General features: G+C 32.1%; 1 protein-coding gene across 1 annotated transcript; it reads right to left on the bottom strand.

Moving 5' to 3' along the window:
* LOC107616726 lies at window positions 10,186-10,935 on the bottom strand. The gene has a single exon (XM_016318663.2). It carries the CDS (start codon window positions 10,825-10,827, stop codon window positions 10,387-10,389), a length of 441 nt encoding a protein of 146 aa, XP_016174149.1. The 5' UTR covers window positions 10,828-10,935; the 3' UTR covers window positions 10,186-10,386.

The raw sequence follows: 13,522 nt of genomic DNA, 5'->3' as shown, positions 1-13,522 counted from the left end.
GCCGACACAAGAAGCAGGGCTGCTTGTGAGTATTTTGGAGATGTTATTTCATTCGATACCACTTACAATACAAATAGGTAATTTGATGTTCTGGTTTATGTGTTTTTTGAAACTACTTTTGGTGTATATGATATCGTTTTTGGTGTATATATGATTTATTTCAGTGATGTTGTCTTCAGGTATGATTTGGTTTTTGGTTCTTTTGTTGGTGTGAATCACCACGGTCAGTCAACACTTCTAGGATGTGCTTTGATGAAAAATGAGGATATTCAATCATTTAAATGGTTATTTGAATGTTGGCTTCGTTGCATGAGAGGAAATGCTCCAAAAGGCATTCTTACGATCAATGCGCATTGATGCAAAGGGCTATTGAGACTTGTATGCCCACAACAATCCATAGGTGGTATATTTGGCATATCATGAAGAAGATTTCGCAGAAATTAAACGGCTACAAGCGACATGAAGAAATTGAACACGAGATGAGTCATGTTTGGAACTCTTTTACAAAAAGAAGCATTTGATAGGAATTGGAAAGATTTTATGATGAAGTATGGTGTTGGTGAAAATAAGTAGCTTTCAGGTAATGGTGTCTTTATTATAATTAACTGATGTTGTTACTTTTAGTGTCTGAATATTTATGTGTTTTGCTTGTGTAGTAGAGGTGTCAACCTGTATGTCATTTAGTGTATTTGGTTCTGATTTAGGTATTTTCTCATTTTTTAGAGCTTTTCAAAGATCATCATTTATGGATCACAGTTTATCTCGATCACCAATTTTGCGCCAGGATGAGAAGCACACAAACGAGTGAGAGTATCCATGCTTTTTCTTAACAAGTTTATTTCATGCAATAGCACACTTATCCAATTTGGCAAATAGTATGATAATTGCCTAAGAAGTAGAGAGCAGAGAGAGAAAGAGAAAGAATCAGATGCTACAGATTTTTATACTGTCATACCGTGTGCAACAAAATCATCAATAGAAGCTCAATTTTAGCATGTGTATACTCATGAGAAGTTTAGAAAATTCCAAGAAAAATTTAGAGGAAAGATGAATTGCATCACAAGATTAACACAGTCTGCTCTAGATTTTACGGTATATGAAGTTGTAGAACAACTTTTTAACTCAACATTCAACAAGTTTAGGGTTACATACGATGGGATATCAGCTGAAGTTAAATGTCAGTGCTTATTATTCGAGTCAAGAGGGATATTGTGCCGTCATTCTCTGAGCGCGTTAAGCTTTGAGCAAGTAGATAAAATGTCACCAAGATATATATTGGAACGATGAAGTAAGAACGTAAAAAAGGAGGCACACACATATCAAGAGCAGCCACGACGAGTCTTTATTGGATCCAAGAATTAAGAGATTTGATAATTTGGTGTTTCTGTCACAAAATATTTGTGAATTTTCATAAGAATCTAAAGAGTTGACTGCGATTCTACACCGCGCTTATGATAATGCAATGGCTGAGATGCAAGATTTCAAAGCCAAAAGCGGGAAAATGTTCGTTATCTCACGAAGATTCTTCATTGGAAGATATTAACGAGTTTTAAAGCCCTCCACGGGTGAGAACAAGAGGACGTCCCAAAAATAGATTGGGATCAAATATGAAAAAACAGATTGCAAATGCTTCAAAAAAAGCTCTAAGTGAGGTAAAATTGATGTTCTTTAAACATGAAAAAATTGAGTTTGTTCATGTTAATAGTTGTGCTAATATATGATTTACTTTTTGCAGCTAACCTTTTTATGGTGGATTAGTGGTGTAGTCAAATTTCTGCCATTATCATGGACATATTATGAATTATTAGTCCAGAGATTCAAGGGAATAAGATAGATTTCTCGGTGTTTTTTAAGGCCTTTTGGTGTTTTGTGACACAGTTTTGATGTAATCTATGTTATGTTTTTTTTTATATGGAAATGAGGTTTACTTTTTATATTTTCTTATTTTGTTTTATTTTACTATGTTACTGTTTGTTTTGAAATTAGTTCCTTGAATTTTTTTTCAAGGGATTTGTTTGTTTTAAATATACAGTACACAGACAATTTAATAGTTAAGCAATATAAAAATTCAACCTATAGAATTTCTATATCTCCTGATGAAAATTTATAGAAAAAATTGTAAGCATTCTCGATGTTTATTTGAAGAGTTTTCAGTGTATTCGGTGTAGCAATTTGGTGTATTTCAAAAATTATTCTTCTTTTTTTGTAGTTTTATGAACCTGGATTTATTTAGATTAACATGATTTTGATACAGTACAAACAAGTTCATAGAATTTTAATTTTGCAAAGAAATTATATGAAAAGTTTGGATTGAATATTTACAATGATACAAAGTATGTGTTTGTTTTAACTATGCATTGCACAAATAATTCAGTAGACAATGAGTATAGAAATTTTTAATAATTTACAACATTCAAACTATCTACTATCAATATTGCTCTGATGTAAATTTACAGTAAGGACTTAATAATGCCGCAGATGATTTGGATAGTCTGATGCATTCAGATTCTTGAATGGCTTTATCTCTTAGTTAATTTATTTCGTCAAATAGAATGAGTGAAGCATATTTGACTCTGGAATGATCAACTTGTTCCTACAGTTTAAAGAAATTTCTTTATTAAACTCCGTTAATTTAGTAATAGAGAGTTATCTATTTTTAACAATAGTTACCTGTTTCCAATTCTCCCATGTATATTTTCCCTCTTTGATATTTTTCGGTTCAATTATCTCCAGTCATTTCATCAAATATATTGCACAATTTCATCTAAAAATAAAAATGAAATAACATGTTAAAATAGGACAATAACAAAAAATACAGTAAAATTTATTAAATAAAAAGTTGAGATTCATAGTTCAGCCTGAATATCGTCTCCCACTCATTAGTGTTTTCATCTTGATAAGTCTTGATATTTGTGACCTAGCGATAGCATTTCTCCTTAAGATCATCTGGTAATTTCTTTTGCTTTACCGGAGCTTTGAACTTGTCAAGGAAACTTAGAGTAGGCTGTACCTTTTTCTAGTGGGGACTTTGCTCCTTAGCATATTTCAATGCTGCTGCAACCCTAGTATTCATCACCTCAACCAACTGTTCCAACTCTTCCACCAACCCTGGACTTTCTTGAAAATTTTCCAGTTTAACTAGTGGTTTATCCTCTTGGGTAACTGTAGCTTCCTCACTTGATTGACTAAACCCAAAGCTAAATGATGGTGCACCAAAGTCATCCTTCAATGCAACATTAGCAACCATTATTATTCCAGCTTTTAAGGCTTGAACGAGTGGATGACTACATAGTGACACATAAAATAGTTTAAGAATGCACACAAAATATTAAAAAAAAGAATTATTAAGTAGAACTTACACATTAGGAGGAGATACATGATGAGTTTGCTTTGAGAGAGCTTCCTCATGAGCTTCTTGTTGAGATTGTTGAAGTTGTTCTTTCATATATTCTTCCGTGGAGACTTCGCAGCAGGTTGTTGAGGTTGTGGAAGACTGCAGGATTACACAAAAAGAATTATGCAGCGAAACTATTAGAAAAGGAATTTAATTAATACAACAATACCAAATGCACCTCAATTCACATGAAATACACCGAAAGACAAACTAAATACACCGCATTATTTCTTGATTGCATCACACAATGTCTGTTCAAAAAGATATGCAACTCAATCAAACATGCACAAAATGACACCAAAAGCACTACAACAACATTATGTTGCTTAGTTACAACAAAAAGAGGACAACAACACCAAATGCACCTCAAATCATATGCAATACACTAAAAGACAAACCAGATACACCTAAAATATTAGAAAAGGAATTTAATTAACACTTATGCATTAATAGGTTCTTCTTCCATACATTCCACTGTGGGAGACTTTGCAGCATGATGTTGAGTTTGCGGAGGGCTTGAGACAGGCATTTCTAAAAAAGGAGCAAATACATGAAGTGAAACTCTAATGAAGACAAATAATGAAGAAGTTAATATGCAGTAAACATTCAGTTGCAAATGATTAACTCAATGATTAGAATATTAAAAGTGAATTGAAAAACTCACATATCTAGTTGTTCAGATTGAGAATGAGTTTGTTTTCGAAGAACAATCATTTGTTTTTCAGGATCATTATCAATAGTTGTGCTACTCATCCATTCCTTCGATTGGATTCCTTTTTCTATTATTGGTTCCTGAACAGGGTTTGGTTCATATAATGTTTCTTCTTGTTCTTTGAACCTGTAACGCACTGAAATCATCTCATAAGTACACCTCAAGTATTCAATAAAAACACAACTTCTATTGTATGAGAACTTATGAAAAATTTTGTCCTTATATAGTTTTCTTAAAGGGATTTTTTCTAAAAAATATGTGAAATCAGAAGCAGATTATGGTAGCACAAGAAATAAAGAAATGATAAGAGAAATAGAAATTACATGTTATCACTTGGTTGATTTAAAAGCTCTGATAACTTGGTTGGGTTTGAAACATAGGATCATTTTCACTCGACAAAATTACATGTGGCATTTTAAGGACAAAATAAATATTATTCAGTAAAATTAGATTAATTACATCAGGTTCTAGAAAATTTTAGCAAAGAAAAAATTTTAGATATTGAATCTTATATTTGTGAAGAATCATAGTGAGCTTCTATCAAGTAGAGCCTACTTTTTGGAATATTTGTGATTTTTTTTCTACATCCTAAAAAAGCAAACAATTACCAGGCAAAAAAATACAATAAAATTAGCAAAAAATACCAAAAATTAACACATACTTTTGTGCAAGCTTATCATTTGTTTTCTTCAATCTTACTTTTGTTATTTCTTGCATTTCTTCACTGCTGACAATACATGCAAAAATTTCTGTTAATAAATAAAATTTTAATGAAAAAACAATTTACAAGAATAATTTCTAAATCTTACTCATCATCAGATTTAGTTTTTTTTTTTTTTTTTTAAGATAACACGCTTCCTCTTTTTGGATTCCATCCTGGAAAAGCAAATAATCATCATGCAAATAAACACAATAAAATTGACAAAATACACTGAAAACTAACATATACTTTTTTGCAGGCTTGTCATTTTTCTCTTCAATCTTATTTTTGTTATTTTCTCCATTTCTTTACTTCTGACAATATATGCAAAAAATTCTGTTTATAAAAAAAGTTTTGATGAAAAATACAAAATATAGTATTACAATGATAGTTTCAGAATCTTACTCATCATCAGATTCAGCCTCTATTTGCTAAGACGAATCTTCAATAATGCGCTTCCTTTTTTCGGATTCCATCCTAAAAAAGTACAAACAAACGAGATAAATAAAGGGAATAAATATTTACAAAATACATCAAAAAGTAATACTTACTTCTTTGCCATTCTCTGAGATTGTTTTCTTCTCTTCAGTGTCTCTTTTGAGTCATGTTCAAAATTAGACTCATACTCAGAAACACTTTCACTTTCTGAAGATGAGTGCAATATAACAGTCTTCTTTTGTGGCTTCTTTTGTTTCTTCTTTTTTTTTTTTACTTTTGATTGGTCTTTCAGCTGTGCTCTTTTCATGATGTCCTAAAACAGAAAAAATATTAGTTAGCATAATATATTTAAAACAAATACACCGAAATTAAAGAAAAAATTTATGTTGAGTTAGCATTTCATCCTTCATCTCAACTTTTATTATTTGAACTAGCTTCTTCTTAGTCCAATGTTGTACCTACGGTGATCTAGGAATTGTATCCACTGGCTTATTCTTGTTTGTGGGTTCATAAAAATATACAATCATCATAGTAAAGAGCCATCCATCAATTGCAAATTTCTTTTCTAATTTCTGCCCTTTGATGCCCTTGATGAGGAAGTTGAGTACATGAGCACCCTAATTCCATTCTCGTATTGTGTCCACGTGAAGAATAGGCGCCATGTGAACCTGAGAAATTTTGTTTATTGTTGTTGGTAATAAGAAGGACTTCTGAATGAGGAGAATGAATGTCCTCTTGAATTTCAGCTGATTTTTCTGCCATCAACACTCATGTCCATCATAGAGTTTGCCAATTGTGACAAAGTCCAGCCTTTGAAGTTTTTAATAACTTCCTTCTCCTCCTCACTAATTTCTTTATTTTTAATTTTGCTTGGATAGCGCTTCCCTACAACAGCAGCAAAAATATTTTAATTATACAGAAATAATTTAAAAAATATCGAAATTTGATTTACAGAACATATTATAAAATGGATTTTTATCAGATGCATTCAAGCCAAGGGCATCTCTTTTTTTATGGGAGATTTTGATTACACCGTAACACGTGTGCAGTGTGTTATTGTAAAATCAAATGAATATGCCAATTCTTTCAGGAGCTTATGCGGCACATTTAAAATAGGGATATGCGTCATAGCACAGAATCCCAATTCTTCGACAATAGCTTTCTTTTTATTGCTTATGTTGTGGAATATATCATGAATAGATCTTGTGGAGCATCTCAAATCATGAGTTTTTTGTAAATAAATGAGAATTATGTTACATAACTATATTTATACAAAAAAAATTTTGAGTTGTTCTAACATATATATGCTTACATTATTTTTTGGTCCTCCCTTTTTTGCGGTGCTCCTCTCAGCAACTTTTTTATTGTCATTTTTTCTGTAAGGAATAAAAAATTAAGTTAATAGGTGGCAATAGTACCAAGTACACCTCAATTCACATGAAATACACCGAAATATAAACCAAATACTCTGCTATTATCTCTTGATTACGTCACACAATGCCAGTTCAAAAACACATGCAACTCAATCAAACATGCATACAATGACACCAAAAGCACTACAACGAATTTTTATGGGCTACTTACAACAAATGCATGAACAAAATCCCTCAAAATGGACAAAAACACATGCAAATCACTTAAACATGCAAAAAAAGAAGCACTACAACAATTTTCTGTTGTCTAGTTATAATAAAAAGAGGACAACAGCACCAAGTACACCTCAATTCACATGAAATATACCGAAATATAAACCAAATACACTGTTATTATTTCTTGATTACATCACCCAATGTCAGTTCAAAAATACATGCAACTCAATCAAACATGCACCAAATGACACCAGAAGCACTACAACAATATTCTATTGCCTAGTTAAAACAAAAGAGGACCATAACACTAATTACACCCCAATTCACATGAAATATACTGAAAGTTGTTACTGATTACTACATATGAACTCAATTCGAAATTCACAAACACTCAAACATGCACAAAAACACATTTAAATCCCTGGAACACGTGCAAATATAGGTTAAACTATACGAGAAACACTACGTAACATTTTTACACCAACCTAACACAGTTATCACTAAATGAATAGTATAATGAGACCAGTAATATGTACTTTAACGCAAGAACACAAAATGAATCTACTAAATAAACAAGAATATGACTATCTAGTGTTTCACGATCGAAAATGTGAAAGAGAAAAGTGAAAAAATTGGACGACTAGTGAATAGTACCTTTAATAATCTTTTGTCTTCTATTTCTGTGTTTCTTGGTGAAGATTTCGAACGTAGCTTCGAGATTTTCTTAAGTTTTTGCGACGATTTTGAGAAATTTTTGAAAGATTTTGAGTGTCGTTTGAATTTTTATCATTGCAATTTTGATCGAGGGAGAAGAAGCGTTTTTCATATTAATATTTTCAGTATTGAACAGTTGGGAGAGTGCTTGTTTACACGCTCTCTAATCTGAGGTTAGTTTTTGTTGGATTTAGACCAACTTAGTTGAACTTGATTGTCAAAAAAAATTGTATGTGTGGCATAACTAATAAAAGAGTTATGCTACGTGTACACTAAAATCAGTCACTAAAGTCAGCCACCAGCATAAAATACATGTTGAAATATAAATACACATTGAAAATAAATTAAATCATACATGTATTTATACACAAATATATTGGTAGTTGATTTTAGTGACTAATTTTAATGTACAAATAGTATTTTTGTAAAAAAAAAAATAGAAGAATAATGCTGGTTAGTAATATTAAAATGAGTAAATAACATTCTTAAATGATAATAATATCTTCAAAAATTTAGAAAGATAAATTAAAAAAAAAAACTGAAATGTATTGGGATAAAAGAGTTGAAATTAAATATATAAAACCATGTACGCTGGAAAGCGACAGCATCCAATAAACTCAGTAGGCCAGTAGAGTTAAGCAGGGGAAGCTTGTGCATCATTGCCTTGCCGGAGCCACCTTGTCTTGTCCAATTTCCGGTGTTCATAATACGCACTACGGTATAAAATTCTTTTTGTTTCCCACTATTACTTTTTGATATCTGGTTATGTTCCCTCTTTTACTGACACACTTGAACAATCACTTGTACACTCAAAAATTGTAGAAATGGTGAAGAAGAAGTAGAGGAGAAACCGTAAATCGCACAGGCATAGAGCGGCTGACGGCGAACTCAAATGCATCGGCGAGGAAGGTCTGGCGGTTGGACCACCGTAATGTGAGCAGCAGCAAAGAAAAGAATCAAATCGAAGAAGGATACGACGACAGCTGCAATTGGAGAGACGAGAGATGGTGACAGCTGTAGAAGGGAGTTGGCGGTGGTTGGCTGGCGACAGCATCGACGGCGATGGTGGCTTGACGGTGGCATAGGGGGGGTTGGAGAAAACTGGTGTTAAACTCAAAAGAGGAGTGTTAGAGAATAAGTAAATTTTGTGATTTGTAGTCATTAATTAGCTATCAATAATATTTTTAATGATGTGAAATTATATTTAATAGTATAAAATTACTTAATTTTTTTATTATTATTAAATACTGACTTTATTTAAATAGAAATATTAAAAAAATTATTTTTTAACCAAGTCAGCCAAATATCTTTAGGCTAATTTTCTAATCTAGGTTATTCACGTACTCAACTTCAATTTTAAGGTCAGCTCAACTTCAATTTCAACATCGTTTTTGTTTTCTTCTTAGTCAGACTTGAGGGCCAAAAATACTTATACACTTAATTTCAGCATTATTTAAAATAATTTTAGGTTAGTTTCAGTTTAGTTTAGTTTAACATTAAACTGGTTTTTTAACTCCTCTTATGGATAACATTACTCTCACGGCTCATCTTTGGGCACCATTCCCCCTTTATACTTTAACTTTAACCATCGATGTGCTGGACAAGGAGATGTAACTTTGCAGAGTTCTTGTTGATTTGATTGGTTAAATAAAGAATTATCGTGATTTATAAATTTATTTTTTAGGAAACATTTCAGGTGCACCAGGAGTACCGGTGCTCCAATTGTTTTAACCATTGATCTGAATTATAAAAAATATATATAATATATATTAATTGAAATCAACGGTTAAAACAACTAGTGCACCGGTACTCCCCAGTGCACTTGAAATGTTTCCTATTTTTTATACTTTGAATAACAGATAACAATTTTTTTCAAAAAAAATAAATAATTAAATATGGAAAATTAAAGAAAACGTAGTCATCATCAGGAGAATCATAGCATGGAACAGGATGCGCGCACAAAGGGCTCACACACAAATTGGTTGTCATACACAAATTGTTGCATACAATTTGAGTCAATGGCTTAGCTTAGCATAGTGTTATGTTCAAGTTATGTTATGTTATTTAACATATTTTTTACTTTTTTTTATGCAGATATGAAAAATTAACTTCTATTTGAAACAAAGCAGTTTCTTAATATATGGAACTAAATAATCTACTACGTACCGAAAAAAAAAATGTCTTTTTCATGAAAAAGTTAACAAAAATTAACACCATATTGTTTAAAAAATTAAAATAAAACTTATTTATATAAAAATATGACAAAACACATCAAATTCCAATTGCATCCCAAAAGAATTGCCAAAAGAATCACATCAGCCGGTTAAAAACTATAAAAGGGGAATAATGGTTGCCTATTGCCCAAAGATAAGCAGCGAGAGTAAGGTAGTCCAAAACTGAAGTGGGATAAGTTATCGACCGCTGCCGTCTTACAAAAAATTTAGAACCATACTACCATAGTAGTTCCATTTGGAATTGTTTGTAAATCATTTGAAACCACATTTCTAATTACGGAACTAATTTTCTTTTTCAGCTAACAAAAAATCTTAAAACACAATTTTTTTTTCTATCAATTAAAAAGAGATGGAAGAAGTGGGAAAAAGGGACAAAATTTACTGAATATTAATTGAAAAAATTATTGGAATAGGCAAGCTTTTCCCAAAACTCATTTACACACAAAAAAATTAAACACTCAACAGTATTTTCCACGCACATCATACATATAAAGAAAGTACAAATTCAACTATTGAAGCATAAGAAGGAATAATTACTTGTTTAATTTAATTTCCTTCTTCTATATATCAGTTAAGACAATAATAATAATAATAATAAATTTACATTACATGAAGATGGTTCTTGGGCAATCGGATCCAAAATGAGAAGGATAGGTAGATAAAGAGACACCAATAGGAATAGCGAAACTAGTTTCCATGAAAAGCCTCTGCTGAAAGGTTTCAACGGAGGCACCAGCTTCAACCAGATCCTTCAAGATGCTTCGGTAATGTTCCTTCAGTCTCTTCAACATGCGAAGGTACTGCAGTTTCAGCCACCTCACCTTCATCCTCCTCAAGATCCTCACAAGCCCGCGGAACATTCTTCTCTTCGCCGACGTCTTCTTTCCCTCTCCTCCCAGCTTTACCGTCTTCATCTTCCGCCGCCGCAGGAGTAGCCGAACCCTTCCACGGTGCTGCTGCCATGGCCACATGGTCGCCACGGTGCTGGTGCTGGTTGTTATGTGCTGCTGCTGGCATGGTGGCTCTTGATGGCTATCTTGGGCCATGTGACTATGTGTGTGTGTGTGAGAGAGAAAGAGAGAGAGAGGGAGAGAGAGATTGAGGTGTGTTACGGAGAGAATAATATAATTTGTTACAGGCTTACAGCAGAAATGAGGGATAGAACAGTATTTATAATGGAGGAGTGCTAGGGGCTATCAATTTTTATGTTTTGTAATTATTAATTGGTCATTAATAGTTTTTTTAATGGTATGAAATTACATCCAACAATAAAACATTACTCACTTTTTTTTTTATGGTTAAGTGTTGGCCACAAAATATAAAAATTGTTGACCCTAAACTTTTCCTTTATAATGAGCTAATGAAATGTCATATTGCTGGATACAACAATGTCGAGATACTAAATCAAAGCATCCAGTAGCTAACCCAGATATAGTCTTTCTGTCGTGCATCCCCAAGAGAAACATCTCGTACGTATCATAAACTGGTCTCGTAGGGAGAGTGCCCTATCACCTTCTCCTGGAGGCTAGTTAATACGGAAATTGCGTGCCCGGCCACTCTTACGATCAGAAAGAATGTGGACAGGACAAAACCACCATCCCTACATCTCCACGCAGCACTGAGCAAGCAAGACAAAACTATCATTCTTGTCAGATGCAGGTGTCTCATTAGTGACGCAAGCAGGACAAAACCCATGTCCTTACCAATCAATAATCATAACTCAATCATAATCACACAAGCGGAACAAAGCATCCATCCTTGCCAATTCAATTGTTATATCACAATCATAATCTTAATCAAACATAACCATAGTTATAACCAAGATTATAATTTCATATAATCGCATTTGTCACAAGAACAATTATCATCTTCAAGTTGTGAGCAGAACAAAACTATCGTTTTCACTATGGACGAGACAAAAACCATCATCCTTACCAGGTGCAAGTGTTTCATCAAAATAACATCACATCACGATTTATATCACATACTTTTTTATAATCACATTGTGGGGTAAAGTACTAAATTAGTCCCCTATGTTTGTACGTAATTCTATTTTGGTCTTTAAAGTTTAAAGTTTAAAGTGTCCTATTTGAATTAAAAAAAAAAGTTTCATTTAATTTCAATGTAGTCCCACTGTGATGTCAAAGTTAAACAATTAACGAAATGTCCTACATAACAGCAGTACGAGAACAAGGTTGCTAATTTGGATAATAAGTACAAGTTCTAGAGATACAAAATCAACTGTGGATGTATCAATATATTTATTTATTATTTTTTTATAATTTAAATGAAATATTTTCTATAGAAGTAAAGAGAATGATAAATAAATATATTGATGTATCCACAGTTAATTTTGTGCCTCTGGAACTTGTATTTATACTCCAGATTATCAACCTTGTTCTTGTAATGCTATCATGTAGAATATTTCATTAATTATTTAATTTTGACCTCACGGTGGGACTAAATTAAAACTAAATGAAATTTTTTTTATTCAAATAGGACACTTTAAACATTAAAAAACAAAACAGAATTATGCCTAAATGTAAGGGACTAATTTAATACTTTGCCCTGTAATTATGCTTACATATATATTTTTCAAATGCCATCCATGTCCAAACAATATGTTGTTAATACCTTTTATGAATACTAGGTAATGTTTAGGGATAGGTACTGTTTTGGTCGCTAAAGTTCATGGTCAAAATCAAATTCGTTATTAATATTTCTTTTATTCAAAATGGTCCTCAACGTTACATTTCTTCGAATTAAAATCATCATTTTAAATTTTTTTAGACAAAAATGTCTTTATTTATATTTTGACTCGAATCCCGTCATCTACTATCATCACTTTTACAACCATCACCCCCCCCCTTTTTTACTCTCATCAAACACTAGCATTCAAATTCAAGAACACAATATTCAACAACAATAATACATACAGTATTTAAATTCAAACAACTATCCATTTCATCTATCACTAACAACAATACGATATTCAAATTCAAGAATAACAACAAAAACATCATCGATTGTAACTTAATATTTTAAATTCAATAACAACAACAACATAATATTCATATTTTTTAAAAGAAAGAAAGAAGAAATTAAGACAGAGAGACAAAAGAGATGGAATGAGAGGAGAGAAGAAGAAAGAAGAAGAAAGAAGAAGGAGAAAAAATGGAGAGTTGAACAATAGTGGTGAGGGAATCTGCCTTTGGTTAGGTTACTAGAAAGAGAGACTAAAAAAAGAGAGAGAATGCAAGGAAGACAAGGAGGGGGAGAGAGAGAGAGAACGTTTCCCGAAAAGAAAAAGAATGGGAGATCTGAGATCTGTTTCTCCACCTCTACTTCCATTATTGCTGAAATCATCGCCGTTATTGTTCCTGTTCTTTGAAATCGCTGCCGAAAAAGGGAAGAAGATCCCTCTCCCTCCGTTGTCCCTTATCCTCTTCTTCTTTTTCTTCTCTCATTCACTCTTTCTGTTTTTCTTTCCTTCTATTTGAAATACTGTTACTTAACCTGTGATACTAATTTTACTTCACTAATTAGATATTTTTTCTTTAGTATGATATCTTTTAAATTTGCATTCAGGTATAAATTTAAAACAAAACAAAATTCAACGTCTAGAATGAATTCATAAAACTAAAACAAATTTCAGTTAAGTATAAATTAAAACTTCTTCTAAGTTTAACCTAATTAAACCTAAATTAAGATATTTTTATCATAGACAAATAATTAATACTA

The sequence above is a fragment of the Arachis ipaensis genome, chromosome B09, assembly GCF_000816755.2.
Source record: "Arachis ipaensis cultivar K30076 chromosome B09, Araip1.1, whole genome shotgun sequence".
In the NCBI taxonomy this organism is placed as follows: Eukaryota; Viridiplantae; Streptophyta; class Magnoliopsida; order Fabales; family Fabaceae; genus Arachis; species Arachis ipaensis.
This window is presented reverse-complemented; position numbering and strand designations above follow the sequence as displayed.